This window comes from Rutilus rutilus (genome assembly GCF_951802725.1).
Source record: "Rutilus rutilus genome assembly, chromosome: 16".
NCBI lineage: Eukaryota > Metazoa > Chordata > Actinopteri > Cypriniformes > Leuciscidae > Rutilus > Rutilus rutilus.
In genome coordinates this window covers 36,181,608-36,209,361 of record NC_140224.1, presented here as the reverse complement: position 1 = coordinate 36,209,361, position 27,754 = coordinate 36,181,608, and the positions used below count along the sequence as shown (strand labels likewise).

Sequence of the window (27,754 nt, the reverse complement as noted above, 5' to 3'; positions counted from 1 at the left end):
AAAGACTGTTTTTGTCTGTGCAATGGACCCCTATCATCATAGTTGGCTAGTATATATATATATATATATATATATTTTGGCGCATCTTACTTGTTTCGACTCTCTGATTGTTGGACTTTTCTACTGCATCATGGGTAATGCAGATTTTTCACCATGAATTAATTAATGTTACACTTTATTTTAAAGTGTCATTGTTGCAGTGTAATTATACATTGAAGTACTGAGTAATATTAATTAACAACATGTACTTACTATAGGGTTTGAGTTAGGATTAGGGTCTGGTTTACGGTTAGTTGCATGTAATTATGCATAATTTACTGTTATTACTATGGTAAGTACATGTGTAACAAGGACACTGTAAAATAAAGTGTTTACCCCCCAAAACAAGATATATTAGGCGCACTGTTCCTTTAAGTAGACCAGTGGTGGTGTATCAGGTGTAACTCTTGAGTGTGTCCAAGCTGAAGTATATGTTAGTGTGAGTGTGAGAGTGTGTCAGTGGAACGAAAGAAAGACGAGCAAATAAACACACACTTGTCCTGAGAGAGAAACTGAGTCTCCATTCAAGGCCAATTACCAGCTCGAGTTACTCAAATACAGCTAGAGGCGAGTGTGAGAGAGTGTGAGAGAGTGTGTGAGAGTGTGTGAGAGTGTGAGAGAGTGTGAGAGAGTGTGAGAGTGTGTGAGAGAGTGTGAGAGTGTGTGAGAGTGTGTGAGAGTGTGTGAGAGAGTGTGTGAGAGTGTGAGAGAGTGTGAGAGAGTGTGTGAGAGTGTGTGAGAGAGTGTGAGAGAGTGTGAGAGTGTGTGAGAGAGTGTGAGAGAGTGTGAGAGAGTGTGAGAGAGTGTGAGAAAGTGTGTGAGAGAGTGTGTGAGAGTGTGAGTGTGAGTGACTGCGCTGTTTATTTCAGTAGAGGTAGAGATGTCCATGCATCTGTTCTTCTCACTGGTGTGTCTCAAAGTAGTAGTTCCTGCCGAGGAGTTCCATCACACAGAAACTTGACATTATTGATGTTCACTATACACTGATTAACACACACACGGGCATTAGCAAGCAGACTGAGATGCAGCCCAACTGTACAGATGCTCTCATTCTCGCTTCATCCACTCATTGACTCATGATAGAGTAAGTGTTGATGACGTGTGTGTGTGTGTGTGTGTGTTCCAGGATCCACGTGCAGCGTTCTGTCTGCGATGCCGTCGGACTCGGAGAGCAGCAGTTCTCTTAGCAGCGTTGGTGAGTCCTGTGTGGATTTGTTAGTCATGGCTATTTTGAGCATTTTGTCTTACAGATGCATCATATTGCATCTTGGGTAATTGTTTTTAGGAGGGAAAAGTGCTTGACATTTTTTCCTAAAAATAATGTAAAAAATCTGAATGCTCCTAAAATAGGCTTAATTTTTCCTGTAAAGGTCAAATATAATTATAATTTTGAACAATATTTTATCTTTTTTTTTTTTTCATTTGTTCTTTACAGGTTTAATTATTTTGTGTACACTAGAAATAATTTTTACTGAAGTCAGTTTGCAGTCAATGTTAGAACTAGACAAAATTAGACAATTTTATTTATTTATTCTTGTATACTTTTTTATTTATTTTTTACCCTGTTTTCATTGTTTTAATAGCTTTGGATTCTGTCATGACCTCAAAATAATTATTTTGTTTAAAATAACAAAGGACTTTTATATAATTTTCTAAATCAGATTATATATTTACACTAAAGTTCAAAAGTCTGGGGTCAGTGAGATTTAAAAAAAATTAAAAAAATTTAAGCAGGGATGGATTAAATTGATTAAAAGTAACAGTGAAAACATGTATAATGTTGAAAAAACATTTATTTCAAATAAATGCAGATCTTTTTAACTTTCTGTTCATCAAAGAATCCTGAAAAATAAAACAGTTTCCTCAAAAATATGAAGCAGCACAACTGTTTCAACACTGATAATAATCATAAATGTTTCTTGAGCATCAAATCCTCATATTAGAGTGATTTGTGAAGGATCATGTGACACTGAAGACTGGAGTAATGATGCTGAACATTCAGCTTTGATCACAGGAATAAATTACACTTTACTGGATATTCACATAGAAAACAGCTGATTTGAATTGTAATAATATTTCACAATTTTTACTGCATTTTTTTAATCAATAAATGCAGCGTTGGTGCAGCAGAAGAGACTCTTTCAAAAACATTATTTTAATGACACCAAACTTTGTTTTTCAATTCTACACTTATTCCCGACATCCTTCTGGAATTCGCTGGGAAACACACAGAGCAAACTCAGACTCCAGCTGGAGACGCTTCTGTCCGTTAGACGTCTGAGACGAGACAGACGGATCTGTTGTTTCTGCAGTGAGGGATATGGGACGGGTCGTCAGTGGCCCAGATAAAATCATTGTTTATTCATAACATCTGTATGAACAGCAGAGCTGACTCTCAAACTGAAAGCAGAAGTTCATGAACTGGCCTACCACCTTCAGATCTGGAACGACCAAACATTATTCAGACACCAGAGATCATTTTTGATGTTGTTTTGCTAGTGTGTGCAGGACACTATAGTTCATTTATTAGGGCTGGGTAAAAAATATCGATTTCTCGACTTTAATCGATTCTCATTTTTACGAACCGATATCGATTTTTAAATCCCAAGAATCGATTAGTCATCCTGTTTTCAGTTGATGAATGAATGTAACATTGTAGCGCATCCCATCCAATATATCGCAATAATCTTTGTGCTTTGCTACTATTGATATGAAACAAAGTCTCAGATTTCAAATTACGTCCATTTTCTTACGAAATTCAAAAACATAAATGCCGTTTTGTCGCTGTGGCGTGAGATCGCTCAGCACATGATCTTCTCTTCTGCCTTAATAACACCAGTTACAGCGCGAAATAAACATGAATGAGCATCTGAAAGTGTGTTAAAAGGTAGAATACAACTTATCGAAGTCCGTATCATGTGACATGGAGTCGCTCAATCAGTGTTTCAACCGTGGAAAGACGTCAGTAAAACAGCTTGTAAACAATGTCATGTAACGTCACGTTTACCTCAGAAAAACCATATCCAGTGACCATAAACTCGTCAGTCAGATAGAAAAATTAACTCTAGAGAGGAGCATTCTGCTAAATATATGCACCATATTACATATTCATTATCATTTTTAATGTTCTTCAATATTTAACGCATGTTTGAAAAAATCTGGCAGGTTTTTATGACAGCCACCATTTAAATGTTTATATTTCATATAACTTTATTATTATAAAAATAAATAAAAGTGTCATTTAAGTGTTTGTATACAAATCAGTTAATTTTTACCTTCAATATTACAGTGGGCTAATAAAGCCTATAGGCTACAGCTGACTCCCATAGTTTACAGCATTAGTGAAGAGATTTGTTTTCCTTGAGAAAATTTGCCATGTGTTGTACCTGATATCCAAAATAATCAATATTGAATCGAATCGAATCGAATTGCAAGCTTGTGAATCGAAATCGAATCGAATTGTGAAATTTGTGTCAATACCCAGCCCTATCATTTATGTAAGCAAGGTAGGGCTGGGTATCGTTTAAAAAATTTCGATACCAATACCGATACCGATACCTTGATTTCGATACCGGTTCCTGATCGATACTTTTTTCGATACCAATTTTATGAAATCCATTTTAACAAGATTACATAACACATTACCTCAGAAAAACTTTGGTTTTATTTTTTCAGTTTGACTCATGCTCCTTAGTCAGTGCACAAAGGAACAAAAAAAGCACAAAGGAACAAAATATTCCTTATACATATACATAAGGTACAAAATATATTTTTTTATAAAGAGCTCATGCTCACCAAAGCTGAATTTATTTCATCAAAAATACAGTAAAACTTGTAATATTGTGGAATAGTATTACAATTTAAAATCTTATTTGAATATATTTCAAAATGTAATTTATTCCTGTGTTGTCAAAGCTGAAATATGAAAACAGTTTTTGGAAGGTCATTTTTGATCACTTTAATGCATGCTTACTGAAAAAAAATTCTGACCAACACGTTTTTGAACGGCAGTGTGTACATTCAGTAGGTCATTATTGCAATATAAACACAGTCAGAGTGATCAACAAGGTATCTCTTCATTTACCAGTCGAAGACGCAGCAACTTTCTGCTCTTATGTTTACTCCGTGCACTGTCAAGGGCTTCATCATATCTGTCGCGGTACCGTCTTTGCAGCCATTATTTTACCACAAATACTGCATCGCGCGCTGTTGGCATCGAGCCTGGAGAAATGTAGCCACACTTTTGATCGACTTTTCCACATCTTTAGGGTATTGTGAGTGTGTGTGCTTGCGTGTCATTGAGTATGTGCGCGAGTTTGTGTGTGTGTGCTCGCGTCCATAGGCTCGCGTCTCATGAGAATGTGCGTGGACAGTTTGTGTGCGCGCGCGCGTCTCATAAGAGTATGTGCGGAGAGTTCCGCGCGTCTCGTGTGTGTAGAGTTTGCGTGTATGTGCGTAAGCGAATTTAGGCGTGTCGTTGTGCATTTCATATGTATTTGTTTGAGCACTGACGTTGACGAGTTAACCCCTTAGGTATCGAAATCTGGTACCGAAAAACAAGTCATTTTTCGATTCTCGATAGTATCGAGGCAATTCGGTCGGTACCTAAAATGTATCGAACTCGGTACCCAGCCCTAAAGCAAGGAGAGCAAAATAAAGTAAACTGTGACATATTATACCCACAAATTCTTCATACAGTGACTACCAGTAACATTTATTAAAATTAGGGACCAAAAATGATTGGGACACTTTGAGCTGATCATGTTTTGCTGAAGTGTGTTTTCTTTAATTGCTAATGCTCTTTTTACACACAGACTGAGCAAAATGAAGCATTGCTTGGTGATTGGTTGAGCTAAACTGGTATTATCTAATTGTGTAGTTAAATTTAACAGCTGACAGATATTCAACATAATTCATGTGTGAGACAGTCTAACAGAAGGACGGACAAAACCAGTCAAATATCAACTGAGTTCATAACTCAGTATTTAACTCATATTTTATCACCATTTTCCAACCTATAGCGAATAAACTGAGATAATGTGAGAAATGTTGAAGGTGTGTGAATAAATTTTGGTTTGACTGTGTGTGTGCTGCTAGTTTACCTCTTTAATACTGAAACTACATGTGCTAATATTTTATTTTCTGAGCACTTATGTACAATGTCTGTCTATCCCAGCATCCTCGCCCCCTCCTGCACACCCGGAGAAGCATGTGATGAGTGAGAAACTGGAGACGGTGATCTTCCAACTCAGACAGGTGACCCGTGAACGAGACGACCTGCGCAAGAGACTGGCCCTCTCCTCACCCGGCACCACCTTCGACGACTGCAGGTACGGGAACGCATCGGGCAACTGTAAACGAGACCCAACAGGGTGACTGTCACTTTCAGTCTCTAAAACACTGTGACCCCGCCAGACAGTTCGGCTTTTCTTTCCGTATGTGAGCGTGAGATTGGACAGAGTGCTTTATGTGTATAAATAAAGTATGTTTACTTTCATTACTATTTCATAAATAAGGCTTTTAGCTCTTTTTTTGTGTGTGTGTGTGTGTGTGTGTGTGTTTCTTCACCTGAATGCTGATGGACGTTGAAAAAACACACACTGAGGTTTTCTGTGATCTCACTGAAACATCCCAATCTGACCTGTATATGACAACTAATGAATGATTACCCAAATCATTTGGCACAGTGTTGACCGCATGAGCTGTTTACATGTGTCTGTGTGTGTCTGTAGGCCGAGTGTGAAGCCGGGTCACGATTACGAGCGTCTGAAGCTCCAGTGCATGAAGGCCATGTCAGATCTACAGTCTCTCCAGAACCAGCACACCAAAACCCTGAAGAGATGTGAAGAGGCCGTGAGAGACGCCGATTACTACCAGTGAGATCTAGACACATACATTTGCCCCATAGAGTTGATTTTCAAGAGTTTTTATTTTATTTTTATACCTTTTATGAGGGTAATTTAGTTATAACCATATATACTTGAGCTGCACGATTCTGGTTAAATGCAGAATTTCTTTCAAACAGAGATTCTCCCACGATTCTGAACTAAACAAAAGAATTTATGACAAAATGTTTATTGCTGCAGTCTTTTTAAAATGTTTAATTGATCTGAAATAATTATTTACAAAAAATGGGTTGAATGAATGATTCAAAGACTCACTCATAAATACTTCACTTGTTTCATTTCTGGAGGAATCAGCGATTTTGAACGAATTTCTTTCCATGACTAATAAATTTAAGTCACTTGTCGCCACCTACTGGTGTAACGATGTAATGATACGATCATTATTTAATAGACACAGGTGAGGCGTTGTCATTTAGGAATGATATCGCGTAGGTGTTTGTATCGAGATTGCGATCTTTTAATGGTTAATCGTGCAGCTCTGATATATACTTTTTATTTAATTAATTTTTTACATTTTACAAATAAACTGAGAACATGTCTTGTGGTCGACCAATATATCAGCCAATATTTCGTTTTTTTTTTCTAACTATATGTAATTTGAATTTAATTAATCGCATTTAATTATTTGTTTTTAATTTTAATTAATTATTACATTTAAAAAAATTTGATTTGAAAACTCAGTGTGACAGCAGGATGTGCTCATTAGCGTGATGTGGAAGGCTTTGATTGGCTGCCGTGAGGTGGTAAAGCAAACACACAGCACAGATTAGAGATTTTCATCTGAGATTAGCCCAATAATTTAGTTTCATTCATTTTCCCTGTAATATTATCTTACATTTCTGATTTATTGAATTGAATTGTTTTTTTGTGCGTGTGATGCGTGTGCAAATGCAAGCCAAACATTTACAGGACGGCCGGTTAGTGTATACATGTGCACTGAATATCATTTAGGATTTACTTTGAAACCATTTTCACTCAGGAATTGCTTGTAAATGTCAGAAATTATAGCAAAGACATGGCTTGTAACAAATTGAAATTTAAACGTGAAATTTTGAAGTAGAAAAACTGAAATAGTGAGAACCAATAATCTTTGTTTTATTTGCAACTTTGAAAAATCTTTTAATTTTAATTTTATTTATAACAGTTTTTATACAAACACAACAGATCAAAGTCTCACAAAATGTATGTTATACATAAAATAAACAAAGGAAGAAAAAAAGGACCCCGAACCCGCACCAGGTACAGTGAAAATATACACCTTAAAGTCATACTTAATCAAACTTAAACAAAACATTAACAATGGAGTGAAGGGATAAAAGAGTGATCTTATCCATATTACATGTGTGCCCAAACATATGTCATGAAAAATCATTATTTACAGTGTGTTGTTACTGGGAAGCGAACCCAAGACCCAGTGCCATGAAAGTCTTAAAGTCCATCGTCTTCATTTGATCTGGTGCATTTAACTGGCCGATAAAATAAACATTAACATTCATTTTGTTGTGTTCTGTTCACTGATGCGTCGGTTGAAGTTAATGTCCAGGTGGATCAGTAACGCGTGCGTCTCTCTCGGTCTCCCAGTACTCTTCACGGACGTGTGGTTGGTGAACAGACTCAGCTGCGGGACGAGATGGAGGCGGTGAAGCAGAACTACTCGCAGCTCGTACAGCAACACTCGCAGCTGCAGCAAACCTGTGACGAACTGCACCGGATACACGACAGCGACCAGAGAGAGGCGGCGGACATGCGCCTGCTGCAGCAACAGGTACAGATCACACGTGCACACACAACTCTCTGGGTATTCAATCATTTATATCAGGGTTTCTCAAACTCGGTCCTGGAGGGCCACTGTCCTGCACAGTTTAGCTCCAACCCTGATCAAACACACCTGAGCAAGCTAATCACTAGCCGCGTTTCCACTGTCGGGCCAGGGCCGGGCCGTGCTAGTGCGTGCCAGGGCCAGTCGCGTTTCCACTGTCACTTCCGGGGCTTGATCGGGGCTTACTCGGGGCCAACGGCCAGGATTTCTGGCCCGTCGAATACATTGGGCCAAAGCGGGCCAGCTCGGGCCAGAGGAGTGGTTACCAACAGAGGAGGAGTTTACCGTTGGGAGACGGCAGCGCCGGATGATTCTGTCAGCATTTAAGACTTAAAAATAAAATAATTTAAATCGCGTTCATGTTTGAATGCCTTCTGTTTGTGATGCAAAAGACTATGCGCGCTAACCGTTACCATAGTAAACATAGTAAACGCTTGAAGATAGGCTACGCATAGTAAAAAAAACAACATAGCGAACGCTTGAAGAAATCAGACCAATCTTAAAGGCTATCACAGTCATGTTTTTATTTTATCTGTCATAGCCTACGTCTCGTCTCTTTAAACCGGACTATCAAAAAATAAAGTAACTTTTTTTTTCGGGAGCTTCCTCTGTTTCTCTGACTGAAAATATCTGTATAGGAGTCGAGAGAGTGCTAAAGCTCCTCGGTCGTATGGCATATATTTGTAGAAATTATAATTTTTTCTAAATGTGATGTAAATATGTCCTGTAACTAAGTTACCAGATAAAGAAACAGACGCGACTGAAAAAGTAAGTGTGTCCTCTTTCTTTTGTGAAATAGACCTAACGGTAATTTATTTCTGAGTGACTAATGTGCAATTTTTACATAAATTAATTCATTATGATCAATGTATCACTTTTTATTGTAAACCTGTGGTAAAACATCGATGCTTGGGTTTTAAATATTCAAGTAGCTGCTAAACAAACAAACAAAAAAAAAGCTAGCAAACGGCCGCTTTTATCGTGTTTGTTTTCAACGCTGTTTCCAGTGATTTCTGATTAGTTTTCTGATAAAACTTCCATTTGTTGGTGAAATGATGGGTTAGTGTGACGTTGTCCCAGAGAGGCGTGTTACGGGCGTGTTTTAGTGAAGCGCTGTGGAGCTTCTGGCCCGACAGTGGAAACGCATGCCCGGTGCTATTGGCCCGAGGCTATTAGCCCGGCACGGCCCGTTTAAAGCCCTGGCCCGGCCCTGGCCCGACAGTGAAAACGCGGCTACTGTCTTCAGGATCACTAGAAACTCACAGCTAGGTGTGTTTGATCAGGGTTGGAGCTAAACTGTGCAGGACAGTGGCCCTCCAGGACCGAGTTTGAGAAACCCTGATTTATATGCTTCTATATAACAAAACCCTAATAAATATAGTAATAAATAGTGATATATTTCAATTAAAAAAATGGCATACAGAGACTTGTTCTGGAATAGCTTGCCAGTGGAGATTAGATCTATGGAGTCTTTGTCTGTTTTTTAAGTCTCTTTTTAAAAGGGATTTGTATAAATGTGCTTTTACTACTTTGTGAAGTATTTATTATTATATAAATAGTATTATGATATATATATATATAAATATTATATATTTGATTTTTTTATTATATTTTTAAGTATTTATTTATATATATATATATATATATATATATATATATTTTAAGTATAATAATAATAATAATAATAATAATAATAATAAAAAAAATAAGAATCTAAATACTTCACAAAGTAGTAAAAGCACATTTACATAAATACGTTTTTAAAAGAGACTTAAAATCAGACTGATTGACTTTATGCATTATGTTCTTGATTTTATATTTTGTAATGCTCTTCTTATCTTTTTGCCTTTTGTGAAGCACTTTGTGCTAAGAGGCTTTAAAAGTGCTATATAAATAAAGTTATTATTATTATTATCATATCTCTTAATTGATGTGTTTTAAATTGATTAATTTAACTAATCAGCTAATTCACGAATGTGAATTGAACTTGCAAACAGTTTTTGCTGCTTAAGTTTAAATAAGAGACGCTGTTAAATCATTTCTGTTGTGATGTTGCAAAGGTGCGAGACAATAAAGAATAACAGAATTAGTCTGACACGCTCCTTAATGCCTAAATAAAAATCATATTAAATTATCACCACATAACCTGCAAATTATCTCGTTAATATTTGTTATGTTTTCCGGTGCTGATGGCTAACATGTTCTATAACTAGAATAAATATCACATTCAACTGATATATTAGATAATTGCTACTGTATTTAAATAGTTTCATTGGAGTGATGTGATTCTGTGGCGCCACCAGCTGGTGTAATGATGCATTTTGTCATCTCTCACTCCTCACCACAAAATAATCCTCTTATATATTTGTAGTTAATCCTCAAAATTGAGTCAAGTCAGTGATTTGGTTATGGGTTCAATTTCTCCTCAATCGTGCTGAGCTGAATGTGGTTTCTCTTTCTCTTGCTGTAGGTCATGAGGGAGAACGGCTCCTCAGACCTGCTGAATAAACTTTACGACACGGCCTTAAACAAGCTGGAGGGGACGAAGAAAGAGTACGATGCGCTGAGGAAACGATACAACGAGAAAACGGCGAGTCACAACGCCGATCTGAGCCGCCTGGAGCAGATGGAGGAGGAGAACAGACGACTGCAGAAACAGCTGGACGTTCTGTTGAAGCAGAGAGACTCTGCGCTTCACTTCCAGCATCAGTACGGCGGGTCCGTCAGGAGGTACTTCAACAACAACACACTAGAGTTGCTGCCTCACAAACCAGTCACTTATGAGCTCCCGTTTCTGTTAGGCTCGCTAGGTTTTAAAAGGGACCTATTATGCTCTTCAAAGTCTTGATATTGTTTTTGGGCTCTACTAGAATAGGTTTTCATGTTTAAATGTTCTGTAAATTAATTTTTACCATATTTGTCTGCTCCTCTTTTTGTCTGCTCCTAGTCTGTCAGTAACGCTCTATTTAGTTCCTGTCTCTATGAAGCCCCTCCTTCTGAAAAGCACACTGTGCTCTGATTGGTCGGCTGGAGCAGTGTGTTGTGATTGGTCGAGCGCTTCGAGTGTGCTTGGGAAATGTCCCGCCCCTTACCATAACCACCAGTTTAACACACTACTAACTAACTCAACCAGGCCCCGCCCCTTTATTCTGCATATTAATTATTTAAATGAGGAATATTGTGACGTGTTCGTTCCCGGAAGAAACTCAAGACTACAATGGAGGCGTTTCAGGAGTTCAGAAACACTGATATAGAGAAGAACTCCTGAAACCTTTTTCATGCTCAAACAGCAACATTACACACTAAAGAAAGATGAACATGGTGAAATATTAATATCTTTCAGGTTTGAGAGTCTCCAGCAGGAGCTGAATAAGATGTCGGCTCAGAACGAGGAGCTGCAGAGAGAAACTGACCGCCTTCAGATGGAGAACACGCGCTATAAGACCCTGCAGCTGAAGGCGGTGAAAGACGGCGAGAAGCTGAAGGAGGAGAGAGACTCCGTGTTAAACGAGTACAGGCTGATCATGAGCGAGAGAGATCAGGTCATCAAGGAGGTGGATAAGCTGCAGACCGGCCTGGAGGCGGCCGAGGCCAAACTCAAGAACACGTCTGGCGAGAGGAGGGTTGCCAGCGACGAGATCGAGGCTCTGAGACAGGTCAAACACACACAACTACTAAAGACCACATTTAAAGTAAATATGAAATGTGCACAAACGGTTTGACTTGCGTAATCGTGTATTGTGTGTGAGCGAGACGAGGCAATAATCAAACATGCTCGGTTTCATTATTTACTTTTTTTGTAGATAATATTTCCACATTTGTCTCTTCCAGGTTTTTTTTTATTGATTATAAACACAAACAAGAGTGTAAACAGTGACAAAAAGCATAGATAAACACAGTGTGTACCAATATTAATAAACAAAAACAAACAAACAACAAAAACAGAAAAAACAACAACAAAAAAACCACAGTCAGAATCAAAAGTCAGCTGTTTATGACATTTGTAATACAACCATCAGAAAGCAAATCTTACTCCTTACTCATCAGGCCCATCTGTCCTAAATAGGACTTGTTAAGAAATTACTCTTTAATATACTGAAAAAGTGGACTCCACAACTTCCAATACTTATTTGAACACTTCTTTAGGGAAAATCGTATGTTTTCTAAGTTAATAAAATAACGAACATCAGATACTTTAGCCAACGAGAATGTGAAGGGCACGTTTTGGACTTTTCCAATTGACCAATATGTGTCTCCTAGCCAGCAGAGTGACGAAGGCAACTGGATCTATAATCAAAGTCCGATTCATTTTAGCTAAACTGTTCATTCAGAAGATTCATTTAAAAGACTCACTGATGCATTTGAATCATCAATCAAAAGTGTTTCCATTAAAGAAATAAAATGAACCCTAAACCCTAAAGAACCTCTAAAGACTCTTGCCCCAACATTGCCTTTCTGACATGCAGAATTTATTACTGATGGTTTGACCTTTGTTGTGTGTGTGCAGGAACTGAACTCCGCTCTGCTGGACCGGGACCGGGCGATCCGGGAGAAGACGGAGCTGCTGGAGAAGTACTGTCACGAGGTGCAGGACAAGGTGGAGACGCAGAAGGAGCTGAGTCAGGCCTGTAAGGACATCGAGATGGTGCGAGAGGAGCGCGACGTGGCCCGTAAAGAGCGAACGGAGGCCATTATCCAAAGAGACCAGCTCCTGAGAGAGTATTACCAGGCCAGACAGGTACAGGTCCTGTGTTCAGACCTTATAGAGTTATATCATTTCATTGATGTTAAAACCAGGGTTTGAAATGAACTTTTTCACTCACCGGCCAATTTGGCTACTAAATGTTTTTAATTACCGGAAATGACCTAAATTAAGGAAATAAACTACGTCACGAAGGTGTATATATATTATAATAATAATAATATATATTATGAAATTTGGATTTCATTCATTAATTTCTAATTCAAACTAAATCCTGTCATCCAGCATCTCCTCCCTTCCTCTTTCATCCTTTTCACCCAAAATGTGTTGAAAAGATCAATACAGTACAAAGAACATCAAACAATGTAGGATGTTGGGAAGTAACAATATCTTTTCTGTTAACCAAATGCTTTTTAATCTTCGCTACTGCTTCAATGCAACAAGCGTGAACAAATGAACAAGCGCGCTGTTATTTGACGCATAGTAGGCTTGGCACGATAGTCGGTGTTACCGGTGTTACACGGTGTTCAGTCGCAACACCGGTTTCATCACTTGCCCACCGCAGCACCGCAATAAAAAAATAAAAAAAACAATTACGCAGTATCCGTATTTTCTGTCACCTGTTGACTAGCGTTGTATGATCACGCTCAACCATTCAAGCGCGACAAAACAAGAGACCGCGCTGAAAGTCCTGCCTATTACACACACGTGCGCACACATGGAAAAGACGCGCGTCAGTATCGAGTTCTCTTTTCGGCCTTGAACAAAACATAACACACACACAAATTATGCCAAAATGTCCGTTTTGTTGTTGCGTTTTTCATGAATAATAACGAACCCACCACTCAAAACACTGTGGTTGAATCCGAAATCGCGCCCTATACCCTCAAATCGGGCGTTATTGTTCTCAACATGATCTCAAGCAGTGAAAAATAGAGGGCACTGACAACGTGCTGAAATACAGGACCGAGCAGCTAATATTTAATATGAAACAAACTCTCAACTTTCAAATTTGGTCAGTCAAACAAAAATAAAATAGGCCTACCGTTTTTTGGCTCTTTAATGTGTCGTGACAGATTGCCTCAGTTAAAGCCAAGTTCAAATCCACCGAAGTTAATCAATAACTCTTCTGACTGCTTTGTCGCACAAAAATGGTGGAATTTGATTGGTCAGATCGCATGTCAATCAAACTCAATACGAACGATGAATTGACGCCATGTAAAAAAAAAAATTACATCACTCTAACACCCCCCACCCCCACGATGAAACCGGTTATACCGGTGTTGTCACAATTCGATTAACCGGTGGGAGAATATTATCACCGTCACATCTCTAACGCATAGTGACGTGTGTGTTCAAGTAAGCCAGATATGAGCAGAGTCTGCCCAATACACTGTATTTAATCAGTCATGACTCGTGAGTTGAGTATTTGCGCTAAATCTGCGCAGATTTGTCTTACACGAACTTCCCCAGCAAAGTGAGTAAACATCATAAGTAACACGGCAAATTGGCTGGTGATTTGACAGCGTTACCCGTCACAGTTGATTTTTTATCTGCATTTGGCGTGTGTTCATTTCCAATCCTGGCTCTCTCACTGCAGAAGCAGGACAGTGCAACGCTGGACATTGAGCGCGTCAGTAAGGAGTTGGAGGTTCTGAGGAAACAGTGCGAGGCCGTGTCGGAGGAGCTCCAGGAGGCTGTGCAGGAGGCAGAGGTGGCGAAATGCAGGAGAGATTGGGCCTTTCAGGAGAGAGACAAGATCGTAGCAGAGAGAGAGAGCATACGGTGAGCAGATGCAACCAAAAACCCTTTTATACCTTTATTTCTGTTATACATGTGATTCAGTTCAAGTGTCACGTTATATGTGGCGTGTGAAAAAATGGCCTTATAATTGTTAAAAACCCATCCAATTACATATTTTCAGATCCAACAAGGAAATTATAAACAGATGTAACAGTGTGTAAACAGTATGGAGCTAAAATGGTGTCAAAATCATAGATTTTAATATATTTGTCAGAGTCAAAGCATTGAGCAGGGTGTATTGTGATTTGCCCGACTTGGGAACAAAGTCTTAAAATAGACACACAAATGCATAGCGATACACATACATACACACACACACACACACACACACACACACACACACACACACATGATGATTTGCAAATACAGTTTCAACAATCAATTTGTACAAGATTGTATTTATAAATTGTGATTTGCATTTGTGAATCATGTTTTGAAAATGTTGTATTTGAGACTATTTTAGCTCCATAAAACATTGGCTAAAGCAGACAGGTCCTATAAAACAATATTCAAAGTGGTATTATTGCTATGTTTTGTCTGTGTGTGTATCAGGACGCTGTGCGATAACCTGCGACGCGAGAGGGACCGAGCTGTTAGCGACCTCGCCGATGCTCTGAGAAACCTCGACGACCTGCGGAAACAAAAGAACGACGCAGTGCGAGAACTGAAGGAGCTCAAGTGGGTCTCAGAAACACACACTATCACATCCGGGAATCTACAGTTTTTGTGTTCTGTTGATGATTCACGAGCTTCTGCATGTGAACGAAACGCTGTGCTTAAATACTCTAGGTTTCCTACTGAATCTGCAGCACCACGGCAAAAGAAGTGCGACCAAAGTAGTTTGATTCCCAAACAAATGACTCTTATTCTTTTGAATAGAATGAAAGAATGAATCTTGAATCATTCTCAGACCCTCTGCTTATCAGGTTGGAGTAAATGATGACGTAATTTAGGTGAACTATTTCTGAAATGCGTTTCAGGGAATGCATGGAGGAGCAGCTGGAGAAGGAGGCACGGTTTCGCCAACTGATGGCCCACAATTCTCACGACTCGGCTATCGATACGGACTCGCTGGAGTGGGAAACGGAGACGGTGGAGTTTGAGAGGAGTGCGGTATGAACCTCCAAAACTATTAAAAACATCTTTGTTAATTGACATAAAGCTGAAATATATACAGTACAGGTCAAAAGTTTGGAAACATTACTATTTTTTATGTTTCTTAGTAGAGTAAGTTTCTTCTGCTCATCAAGCCTGCCTTTATTTGATCAAAAATACAGATTTTTTTTTTAATATTGTGATATATTATTACAATTTAAAATAATTGGTTTTCAATTTATTATACTTTAAATTATCATTTATTTCTGTGATGCAAAGCTGAATTTTCAGGATCATTACTCCAGTCTATCACATGATCCTTTAGAAATCATTCTAATATGATGATTCATTATCAAAGTTGGAAACAGTTCTGCTGCTTAATATTTTTTCATAACCTGTGATACTTTTTTAGGATACTTTGATGAATAAAAAGTAAAAAAATTAAAAAAAATTAAAAAAGAAGCAAATTAAAAAAATAAAAAATAAATCTTTTGTAACAACAATATACTCTACTGGTCAGTAATTTTTTTTCTTTCTTTTTTTGAAATAAATCAATACTTTTATTCAGCCAGGATGTGTTAAATTGATAAAAAGTGATAGTAAAGAAGATTTATATTATTGGAAAATATTTTTTTATTTTGAATAAATGCAGTTCTTTTTAACCTTTTATTCATCAAATATATTAGGCAGCAGAACTGTGTCCAACACTCATAATAAATCAGAATATTAGAATGATTTCTAAAGGATCATGTGATAGACTGGATGTCACATGTGACACTGAAGACTGGAGTAATGATGCTGAAAATTCCGCTTTGCATCACAGGAATAAATTACTTTTTAAAGTATATTCAAATAGAAAACTATTATTTTAAGTTGTAATAATATTTCACAATATTACTGTTTTTTTCTGTATTTTTGATCAAATAAATGCAGGCTTGATGAGCAGAAGAAACTTCTTTCAAAAACATTAAAAATAGTCATGTTTCCAAACTTTTGACCTGTACTGTATGTATTAACCAAGAGTTTCAACACATCACCATCTCTAATCTGTCGTATAGGACGACATGGACTTGAGTGCTTTTGGTTTTGATATTGCCGAGGGGGTGAGCGACTCGTATCTCCCCGGGGATTATGGGATATTCGTGAGCAAGGTGGACAAAGGAAGTATTGCGGAGGGCAGGTTAAGGTGGGTGAACTCGGTGTTCTTGGTCTTCTGTGAAACATTCGCGTTCGCTTCTAACCATCGTTTATTCGTCCCGCAGAGTGAATGACTGGTTGTTGAAGATAAATGATGTGGATCTCGCCAATAAGGACCGGAAGCAGGTCATAAAGGTGGTGTTCAGTGGAGGCGGGGTCATCAACATGGTGGTCCGCAGGAGGAAGTCTCTTGGAGGAAGGATGGTCACCTCTGTTCATCTTACACTGGCAGGGCATAAAGGTCATATCATGGGTCTTTGCCTCTCAGTTGGTGAAGCAGATAAACTACCGTCATCATCACAATGACTCTCTGTCTCTGTCTTGCAGATTGTGGCGTTGGGTTGGAGAGTGGCATGTTCGTATCGTCTGTTTCTCCAGGCAGTCCTGCAGCCAGGGATGGTTCGGTGTGTCCGGGCGATCGGGTTCTCAATGTGAGTCCACTAGTTCAATATCTGATCCGCACTAGTTTTGCTGTTGTAAATTAATTCAGTGAAAAATACTGTTTTTCTTCTTTTGTAAACTATAATTATTGACTTATTGAGAATAGTTTATCAGGGGTGTGATTTTTCAGTGCTTATATGGATTTACATATTTTACTAACTGAAGTACGACCCCAATTTTATAGTTTGATTAACATTAAGAACACAGACAGCGGCAGGAATATTAGGCTGCTGTCACTTTAAGAAATAGCACGGATCCAATACACTGATACTGATACACATGCGTTGTCTTTCTTAACTGTTTACGCTCCCTTAAAGGAGTAGTTCAGTTAAAAAATGAAAATTCTGTCATCATTTGCTCACCTTCCTCTTGTTTTAAACCTGTATGAATTTCTTTCTTCTGCTGAACACAGTCGTATGGGTCATACAAGTCTTTGACCCATGCTTTTTTGCTTGAAGGTGAAGACCCAACTTTATGCATGTTTTGTAAGATTCCCCTAATTGTTAAACATATTTTATTAGATTGTCCTGGACTTAATACATGTAGAATGCTCTTTTATGAAGTTACCTCACTTAAAGCAACACTAAGGAAAATGTTTTACCTTCAAATAATGTTTCCAAAATCGTATCAGTGGTTCATCAAGTCGTAACAGGGTGAACGGCACTTCTGCATTCGCTTTGCGGCCCTCTATCGGCTATAACCGCACTATGCAAGTTTGCCAAACCGGGTCGCGTTTCTGTAGTTCGAATGAGACATAAGAAAACTACAAATTTGACTTGCTTTACGGCAAGCGTTACAATAGTCATTATTTAGTTTTTCTTGGTTTCTGATGTCGCAATACATCATACTTTCATAAAATCATGCGACATACTCTACCTTGTCTGTGGACATCGTTCATTCCAAAGCCGGCGCTGGATAAACAGCGAGCGTGTGTGCGACGGTAGACTGTGGGCGGCGAAATTATTTACGACAGCGGTAATGGACAATTCCGCTTCCAACCTGTAGGGGGACCGACGAGGAAAAGTTCCTTAGTGTTGCTTTAAGGACTTTAGTAAGATTATGCCTGAAAAGGTTTTGGATTTACCATATGTTAATTTTAAAAATCTTGTATAATATGACTTGCAGTTTTTGTTTGTTTGGTTTTTATTGTATTTATTTGATATTTGTATTTTTGTTATTGAATTTTTGCCATGAAAATAGCTTCGAATGCTGACTTGGCACTAAATAAAACAATCTGAATCTGCTGAGCACAAAGGAAGATATTTTGAAGAATGTCGGTAACCAAACAGTTGATGGACCCCATTGACTTCCATACTAGGAAGAAAAATAATATTCCTTTAAGGCAAAACTATGTTTACTAGGATACTCGCCCAGACAGGCACGTTGACATCATTTTGCGTGAAATTATCCGTTCAAGCAAGAAGACGTGAAAGAGAAATCAGTTAATTATTCGCATGCCGCACTCCGGATTGGTGAGAAAACAAAACTTCTCACACATCGAGTACCAAATTGAGCTCTTTTTTGCATCTTCTTGAATGTTTCCATCGGCAAGGCTTACAAACACGTGCAAATGATAAACATTCAAGACAGTGATCGGCCCGATCGGGCAGTCCTCGCTGTCAAGCCCTGCATAAAATCGTGAAGCTCTGATTGGTAGATAGAGCAGAGGTTCATTTGCATGCATACTGGCTCATTAGAGTACACACAGGCATATATATTGAGCATATCTGTTGTGATTGTTTTATGGTTGTTTAATTTTCTCTGGCAGATAAACGGAATTTCACTGGATAATAAATCAGTGAGTGAATGTGAGAATCTCCTGCGGAGCTGCAGAGATTCGCTTTCTCTTTCCCTCCTGAAGGTGAGATTATTATTGATCATATTTATGTCCTTTTCTATGTGATAAATTCGACCAGCTTACTCTTTTCCTGAAGTGTTTAATAGGGGTGTAACAATAGTGTCACAGTATATCACAATACAAAAATGTAACAATATATTGTGGATAGTGACAATATGTATTGTGTTTAGTTCACCCAAAATAAAAATTACTGTGTGAGGAAAAAATTCAAGTTTTCAGAGTTTTAGTGTCAGTACTACATTATACTAAGTATAATGTTAAACATAATGTATAATAATGCAATGGGGGAATATTTGTGGGTCCTGATAATGCCAAATGTCTCTTGTTACCAGTAAAAAGGCCTACATTATTTTAAATATATCTAGTCAGTGACAGTGAAAGCATATTCATCTAAAATAATTCTGTTTTCAGCTTCAGAATCATGAATATTGTTATTCTGGTGTCTCTATTGTCCTGTGCTTTGGGTTTCCAGCACCAAGTCCAAGACTATTCATTTGCGTAATACTGTTTTTATTGCATTTTCTTAAACACTTACACAACAATGTACATCACATGTCTGTAACATCACATATAATGTACAAAAAAAAAAAAAAAACACACCGGGGCTCATATTACATGAAAAGTGCAATAGCACAAACCAACATTGGATAATAAAGTATGTACTTTGGAAGTAAGAGTTAACAATACACTGCAATCAGTAATAGCCACAGATAAGAGAAATAAAATAAAATAAAATGGGGTTAGTGCAAATTAAAATATATTTTCGAATGAATGTAATACCTAATCAAGCATTTTGTTCCTCCTCTATTATATTGTTCATATCCCCTTGCTCAATAAATAATAAAAAAGGGACTCCAAATCCTCTTAAATTGGTCTTCTTTACCCTTAAGAATATATGTTATCTTTTCCACTGCAATGCATGAAGATATTTCTCTTAACCATCGAGTTATAGCAGGCCTTTCTATCTTTTTCCAATAAATGACGATGAGCCGTTTGGCATGTAGAATACACATGTCTACCAATACTTGAGTGTCCTTTTTAATTTTCCAGTTATCTGGATGAATACCAATAATGAAAAGCCCAGGATCCAGTGGCAATCTCACTGAGACTATATGCCATATCATATTATTAATTTCTTTCCAAAACTCTTTTATTTTATCACTTTCCCACATACAATGAATTAATGTGCCTTTTGCACTGTTACATTTAAAACAAGTATCTGGTATGTTGCTATAAATTTTGTTTAGTTTTACCGGAGTTATATAAGTACGCATAAGCCAATTGTACTGTAACAGTTTTAGTCTGCTGTTAACTGTCTGTGTTTGAGCTTTTGCACATGTTTGCTCCCATTTTTCCTTATCTATCTTCAATCCAAGGTCTTGTTCCAAGACTATTCATTTAATCAACAGTACATTTTATTATATGTCTCTGAGTATCGCGATAATATCGTATCGTGAGTTCAGTGTCGTGATATGAGTGTATTGTTACACCCCCTAGTGTTTAATGTTTTACAGTTTTTCTTTCTTTATCCCAGTTTTTCCCACAGAGTCTGTCGGGTCAGAGCATCGCTGAGAGCCAGCGTGACTGTGAAAGGAACTCAAACGGGAAGTCGGCCGATCACCTGCGGCCCTGCAGGAAGCAGCCCACCAGCAACCACTCCACCCATAAAGACACGTACAGCCCGACACGTGACGTGGAGAGCGAGCGCGCGCAGCGTGGCTCTCTGTATCGCTCAGACCCGTATCACGAGATCTGCCTGCATCCCAACTCTAAACGACCCCTCACCTTTCACCCCGTTTCCCCCGGCGACTGCATCACCGTAGAGATGGGTCAGGAGAGGCGGAAACAAAGCGGCGGCACGTGGCCGAAAATGGTAGCGGTTGCTATGACGACTGCTGACAGCATCCCGCCGCTCTCTATCTTTAAGACCCCAAAGAAGCGGAAGTCGATATTTGACGCAGACATGTTTAAACGGCCGGAGACGCCGTCCAAGCTGGACTACCTCAGTTTGTCCCAGAAACATTCCCCGCAGAGCTCGTGGACCGAGGGGTCGCCACAGGTGCCGCCCGACCCGCCCAAACGCAGCGACTCCTTCAAGTTCAAACACAAACCGCAGGGAAGCTCCGCCTCTGATTCGACCATAACCACCGGCTCACCCCCGGCCACGCCCATTCAGACCACGCCCACAGACAAAACCACGCCTGACTTTGATAATCGAGACCGCAATGGGAATGTCGTTCAGAGACAGGGGTCGGGGGAAGTGTGTGGACAGGGCGCAGATGAACCGGAGCTGAGGAGAGGAAGACCGAACTCTGCACCCGCTCAACGCCGGAGCCTCACGCCCCTTAAGATGCCCTTCCCACAGGTGCTGTGCATATTTAATATGCACGTTTCTAAGGCCTCTAAATGATCAAACCATTACTGACACACACAATCTACTTACAATCATGTCGTCTGATTAATAGTTTAGACTTTTTCATCTAGTAAATGTCCTTTTAGTGTGATTGTACAGACGTCCTCCTTCAGCTCGTGCCTCACGTGTCTTTCTGCTGTCAAATCTGCACTGGTTTAAAATGAGAAAAACTTTATATTATTAGTAATATTTCAAGACGAACACTTACTGAAATGAAGCAGCTGAGCTTTACTGGATTATCCAGATGTAGAAGAATTCAAACGAGTATCAAATATGATCATCAGGCTTTTGAGGAAGGTTTATTTGTTCATCTCTCAATCATTGTATTGCATTGCATTATATGTTTTAAAACTACAGAGCTTTGATCATAAAACTCAGCATTTAAATATCATCTTACTAAAATATCACACTATATTATTGGCAGATATTGATATTTATATACATTTTATGTAAGTATCTGTTGTTCTGTTATAAAGCTCTCATTGATTTACATTACAAGCATCAGAATTTCATCACTTTTTGACCATATAAATATCAACATCTGCAGTAAATTGCTTATTTTTGCTCAGTTTGGGCCCTGATATATCAAATATGATACTCAACAATAAACACAAATGTAATTATACCTTGTATAAACTGTTCCATTTCAAGTGTCAGGTTTAACATGCCTGTGCCACTCTCTACTAATCAATTAGTCACAACTAATCAACACAGGGTTGATCCCATGATTCCTCATCCTTGTTCTGTCCTGCAGAGCTTCTCTCATGAGGAACATTCTCCTGAGCCTGTGGATCTGGTCCGGTTCTCTCCTTTCCGCTCCAATCGTCATAGTTCAGGCTTCTCACCTGCACAAGCACGTGAGTTTGACACCAGAAACGCCTGCACAACCATGTTCATTTAAAGCCATAGTTGAGTCTTAGATGAAAAGATTAGATGTTCACGCTGAGTGATGTCAAAAACATTTATTTGTGTGTTTGTGTGTCTAGACACCACTCCCAGGACACTGTCTCCCTACCCAGCTGTCACCGCAGTCATGAGGAACCCAGTGTACACGGCCTGGAGTCACTGTGTCAAAACCACTAACCCTCCTTCAGTTCCAGCACACACATACACTCAAGTCAGGTACACACACACACACACACACACACACACACACACACACACACACACACACACACACACACACACACACACACACACACACACACACACACACACACACACACACACACACACACACACACACACACTAACCTGACCCCTAAACCTGCCCATCACACAAAACTTTCTGCATTTTTACATTTAAAAAAACCCACATTTTATTATGTTTATTAATAATTTTTCCTTGTGAGGACCAGCAAAAAGTTCTCACAAAGTAGGGAATCTCGAGTTTTACTATCCATGTGGGGACATTTGGTCCTCACAAGTATAGATAAAAAACACACACACACACACACACACACACACACACACACACACTCTCCCTGATGTATGTGGTCTGTTCCGATGTGAGACGGTGAACCTCTGTGTGTTCTCGACCTCAGTCCGCAGCACCAGGGCCGATGGAGTGTGGATCTCAACCACAAGTGCTCTGGTGAACTCTTCGACAGCTCTCGCGGCTCAGGACAGCACAACACCAACTCCCTGCCCTCCAGCGCCAGACTGGGTGTGTAACACACACTTCTCTCTCATGTGACCTCATCTTTTGTCATGTTCTGCAGTGAGAATAACACGTGGACTGCAGTTATTGACGCTTGTCAACAATAGAGAAGCTTTAAGGTCTCCTTGCATTTCTCAGCCAAAGTTTAAGCTTAACATTTGAAAGCAAAAAAAATCAAAGACAGCTATAAATGTTGTTTAATAAAGTAAAATGATTATTATAAGCATTATAATAATAATAATAATAATAATAATAATAATAATTATTATTATTATTATTATTAAGCATTCTATTTTTATTTCACAGTACAATATTATTATTAATATATTAATAAATTAATTTATTTATTGGCTTAATTTCTGTAATGTAATAATTATATTTGAAAAATAAAACGGTTTATTTTAGCAAACAATGACAATATTATTATTATTAATATTAAATCCTCTCTTTTTATTTTACAGTACAATAGTATTAATGTTGTAATATATTTCTTAATGGTTGAATGTTTTTCATTTAAAGGTATAGCGGAGGATTTTTTACTTCCGGGTGGATCACCTATACTATTGGTCCTCCTAATTGTCAATCATTCTGGTGAATCAATCAAACTTATTCAAAAGGTGGAGAGGGCGGGTCTTATCTAAAATTCGGAAAGATCCTCCACTATACCTTTAATTAAAATATTAAAATAATAATATTATTATTATTATTATTATTATTAATAATAAATACTCTGTTTTTTTATTAGTACAATAGTATTGTTATAAAAACAATTTTCTTTATTGATTTAGTTTGTATAATTTAAAAAAATATATTTTTTAAATAATCGTAATAGTGCTTATTATTAGCATGCACCTGAAGGTTTGTCACCTTTTGCACTGTCATAAGTTTGCACACATGTTGACAATTTCAAATCATAATTGGAAATATAAAATCTTTATTGATGAATCCAACATCTGAGATTGACATTCACAGTCTAAAATATGCAGTCTGTGATTGGTCATCTGAAGTCTGTGGTCAATAACAGTTGATGATGATGTAATTGTGGATGAATGTAACTGATCGTGATTATGATTGTGTTCATGTGTGTAGGTTTGTCTCAGTACCGCGAGCAGCGCATTAAGATTCCCTCCACCCCTCGCTACGCTCGATCCGTTCACGGCTCTGATAGAGGTAACATTACATGTGCTCAACACACTTCCTGTGCTGTTGCATGGATGGATGTACACATAACAGTACAAATCAAAACATTACGGACTTTGTGAAGTTTTTTTGCTGTTGTGTTTCAGGATCACTCTCTCACTCTGACTGCAGCAGCCCAAGTCTCGTAACTCCGCCCCTTTCTCCTCTGGACGCCGCCTCCTTCACCAGCAGCCAATCACAGGGCTCCATCTCCGCCCACACCAGGCTGTCAGTCAGCCCTGTGTCAATAGACCGGAGAAGGGACAGGTAGAATTAGAAATATAAAAAATTAATGTTCTGTCATCATTTACTCACCCTCATAAAAATCTCTGAAAATCTCACCATTTTTTCATTGATTCATAGTAAGTACAAAAAGGACATAAAAGCACCATAACAATAGTCCACATGACGTCTACTGAAGTCTTATGATCGATATATGTTAGAAACTTCATACCCATTCACTTCATACCCATTCACAGAGTTTCACTGAAAGGGATACTTCACCGATTAGCATTAAGCTTTGTATCTTCGCATGACCGTGCTTCCCTCCCTCATGTCCCCCTGAGACGAGAGATTTATGTATTTTTTGTCTGGAAAAAATCCTCCGATGACGCAAATTTTAACTTTGCGTCATCGGAGGATTTTTTGGCCAGAGGCTGAAGACTCCAGCCAGTAGTAGAGGCTGTCCCGCATGTTTTCAACCTGTCCACAGAGGGATCTCACTCACAGAATGTACACATAGTGTCAGCCATCTTTCTTTGGAAGCTAAGCTAGCAGGCTGAGTAGTAGGGGTTAGAAAGCTGAGTAGTAGGGTGTTACCATCCTCTTTTTCCCGGACATGTCCGGCCATCGAGATCGTCCATAATGTCCGGGATTCGGCTTTTGCTTTCTGCGGTCGCCATTCATTGTTTACATGCACACCTTTTGTTTCAATCGAACTGAATTCATTGCGATTGGTGAATCTGAATGTAGCGTTTACATGAACGCTAAACCAGTGGTCGGTTGATGTGCGTTTTAGCATTGGTAAGCAAATCCCGCTCCTCCGTGAGAGGTACGAGACCGGTGCGTCTCACAGGTGTCACTCATCAGTAATCACACCACCGGCCTCGCGTCGTTCTCCCGCGGCCCCTCAGCCTCGTCCTGCTCGCCACAGTAAACATGATGAATGGCGACTGTAGAACGCAAAAGCCGAATCCCGGACATTTTGGGCGATCTCGAAATCCCGGGCAGACTCGTCAGTCGTCACGGAGACTCACGATAAAACGGCGTCTTATAAGTTTCGAGTCAACTAGTAGCCTAGCCTAGTTGTTTAACTGCGCTCTGTAACCGGTAGGCGTGGCTTGGGAGTGGCCTCGTAGGGCAGCGAAGCAAGTGCATTCTGGGAGTTGTAGTCTTTCATCCACATGAGCCAAAAATACATTGTCTGGCTTTTCTCCGTCTAGAAGGCTCCAACTTCTGAAAAAATTTCCCAATAAATGACCCAATTTAAATACACATTAATCTTTCCAGAGGTGAAGTATCCCTTTAAGTAACAATATCACACAGCTCTATAAAAACACGAGGGTGAGTAAATGTGTTGCTTCTGTCCTCATCTTACAGCCTGTCACGGGCCGTTCTCCTCCTCTTCATCTCGTCTTCCTCTCTCGGTCTATATTTATCTCAGTTCTGCTTGACTCCTTTCTAGTCTGTCTGTTCTTCTGCCCCATTTCTCTCCTTTCTCTTCCTCCTGCTCCAGATGTGCGTTGCGTAACAGGTCTAACCTGAAGCTTTCTCGAGCTCAGAGATCGTGGTTTGCGTCTTTACGGATCCTGAGGTTTGTCCACTACACAGTGAGAACACAAAAACCAACAAACAAACCATGTTTCGGCTCAGTTTTTGCTGTTCAAGTGAATTTATCTGATGCGATTTGCTTTTCTCTTAAAATGCATGCTATTTAAAGTAGTGCTCAATCGAAAACATCTGTGACAACTGATCAATAAAACTGATAATTGATAATGAAAATAATAATAATTATTATTAGCGATTAATCACATATTTGTGAAAAGCACATTTCTATGTAGAAAACGCACCTGAACATGCACAGATGAGTTCCTGCGGGACAAGCATAACTTACATCTTGCTATGTTAAATGTATGTTTAAAATGCTACATGTAATGCATGTAATTATATTTTATGAGAGCAGTAACAAGTAACACGTTTTTTATTGAGTGATTTTTAACCTTAAATCTGTGGCAAGCAGTTGTTTTTTGTGTAGAATGTAATGTTTTTATATTAACCATTTTTGCACATAATGTATAGCATACCCTATAGAGCAGGGATAGGCAACTCCGGTCCTGGAGGGCCACTGTCCTGCAAAGTTTAGCTTCAGCCCTGATAAAAACTCACCTGCCTGTATCTATCTAGTAATCCTGAAATCACTGATTGCCTTGTTCAGGTGTGTTTAATTAGGGCTAAAGCTAAACTCTGCAGGACAGTGGCCCTCCAGGACCGGAGTTGCCTATCCCTGCTATAGAGCCTAATATTAATAATATAAGTTTAATATTGCATTTACACTTACATTTGGCAGACGTTTTAATCGCTTTGAAATCATGTCTGTAGCTTTTTATAAAAGCAAAAGCAAAATTATTTTCTGTTTGGCAGAATGTCACATATTAAGAACTTTTGAAATTTTGGTAGATCATACAGCAACTGTTATCATATACATATCTGAACATGGCAGTAAATGCATGTGTGTGTGTGTGTGTGTGTGTGTAGATTAGATTTTTTTGGTTTTGTTGGTTGCTGAAGCCCATATTGTGTGTTTTGGCGTTTCAGGCCGTACATAGAAGAGCCACGGTGTGTCACTATCCCCAAAGGGGCGGAGCCTCTGGGCATCTCCATCGTGGGCGGGGAGAATGGCGGGATTTTTGTTTCCAAGGTAACGGGGGGCAGCATCGCTCAACAGCACCACCTGGAGTTTGGAGATCAGCTGCTCGAGGTGGGTTAGAAAACGCATAGAAATAAAGAGCTTCCTTTGAAATGGAAAACATGTGAATCTCTCCTTTTGTCTCTCTTTAGTTTAACGGCATTAATCTCAGGAACGCCACGGAGCAGCAGGCGAGACTCATCATTGGGCAGCAGTGTGACATCATCACCATACTGGCTCAGTACAACCCACACATGTACCAACTGGGCAATCACTCTCGCTCTAGGTACACACACACACACACACACACACACACACACACACACACACACACACACACACACACACACAACACAACACACGTGACTCTCTGGTGCTTCACAATCCTGACATGGCAAGTCAAATTTATTTGTATAGCGCTTTTCCACTATATGGTTTCAAAGCAGCTTTACAGAAAAGCTTGGTACTAATATTAATATCTTCATGCCTTATAGTTGAATTGAGCAGATTAGAGCTGGGCGATACTATAGTTTACATTTTGTGATACAAGCAATCAAGCAGTTGATTTGCTATATACCGTATTGTTCCAAATATAAGACGATGGTTTTTTCTTAGATATACATCTGGAAAAAATAACGGTCTGTTATATTCAGGGTCTAGACTTTTACATTTCAATAATACACCCGCAACAATAGGTGGCGCCAAATACACGTAAAACGAGTGTGCCAAGAAATGCA

The 27,754-nt window shown here is 39.0% G+C and overlaps 1 protein-coding gene across 4 annotated transcripts in view; it reads left to right on the top strand.

Annotated features, from left to right (window-relative positions):
• Positions 1-27,754, top strand: part of dlg5b.1 (discs, large homolog 5b, tandem duplicate 1) — a 48,052-nt gene that overhangs the window by 8,717 nt on the left and 11,581 nt on the right. For 2 of the 4 annotated variants that reach the window (XM_084433968.1, XM_084433967.1), the window contains exons 2-23: positions 1,166-1,234; positions 5,216-5,369; positions 5,772-5,915; positions 7,527-7,710; positions 10,235-10,494; positions 11,108-11,420; positions 12,272-12,502; positions 14,067-14,251; positions 14,822-14,947; positions 15,250-15,382; positions 16,423-16,550; positions 16,627-16,802; positions 16,889-16,992; positions 18,771-18,863; positions 20,395-21,225; positions 22,028-22,130; positions 22,260-22,395; positions 22,818-22,939; positions 24,023-24,103; positions 24,220-24,379; positions 26,927-27,089; positions 27,170-27,303. In XM_084433968.1, coding sequence (XP_084290094.1) covers positions 1,166-1,234; positions 5,216-5,369; positions 5,772-5,915; positions 7,527-7,710; positions 10,235-10,494; positions 11,108-11,420; positions 12,272-12,502; positions 14,067-14,251; positions 14,822-14,947; positions 15,250-15,382; positions 16,423-16,550; positions 16,627-16,802; positions 16,889-16,992; positions 18,771-18,863; positions 20,395-21,225; positions 22,028-22,130; positions 22,260-22,395; positions 22,818-22,939; positions 24,023-24,103; positions 24,220-24,379; positions 26,927-27,089; positions 27,170-27,303 — 4,030 coding nt within the window. Of the gene's footprint in view, positions 1-1,165; positions 1,235-5,215; positions 5,370-5,771; positions 5,916-7,526; positions 7,711-10,234; positions 10,495-11,107; positions 11,457-12,271; positions 12,503-14,066; positions 14,252-14,821; positions 14,948-15,249; positions 15,383-16,422; positions 16,551-16,626; positions 16,803-16,888; positions 16,993-18,770; positions 18,864-20,394; positions 21,226-22,027; positions 22,131-22,259; positions 22,396-22,817; positions 22,940-24,022; positions 24,104-24,219; positions 24,380-25,847; positions 25,926-26,926; positions 27,090-27,169; positions 27,304-27,754 lie in introns of all 4 variants that reach the window. The other 2 variants (XM_084433965.1, XM_084433966.1) reach the window with 2 other exon arrangements.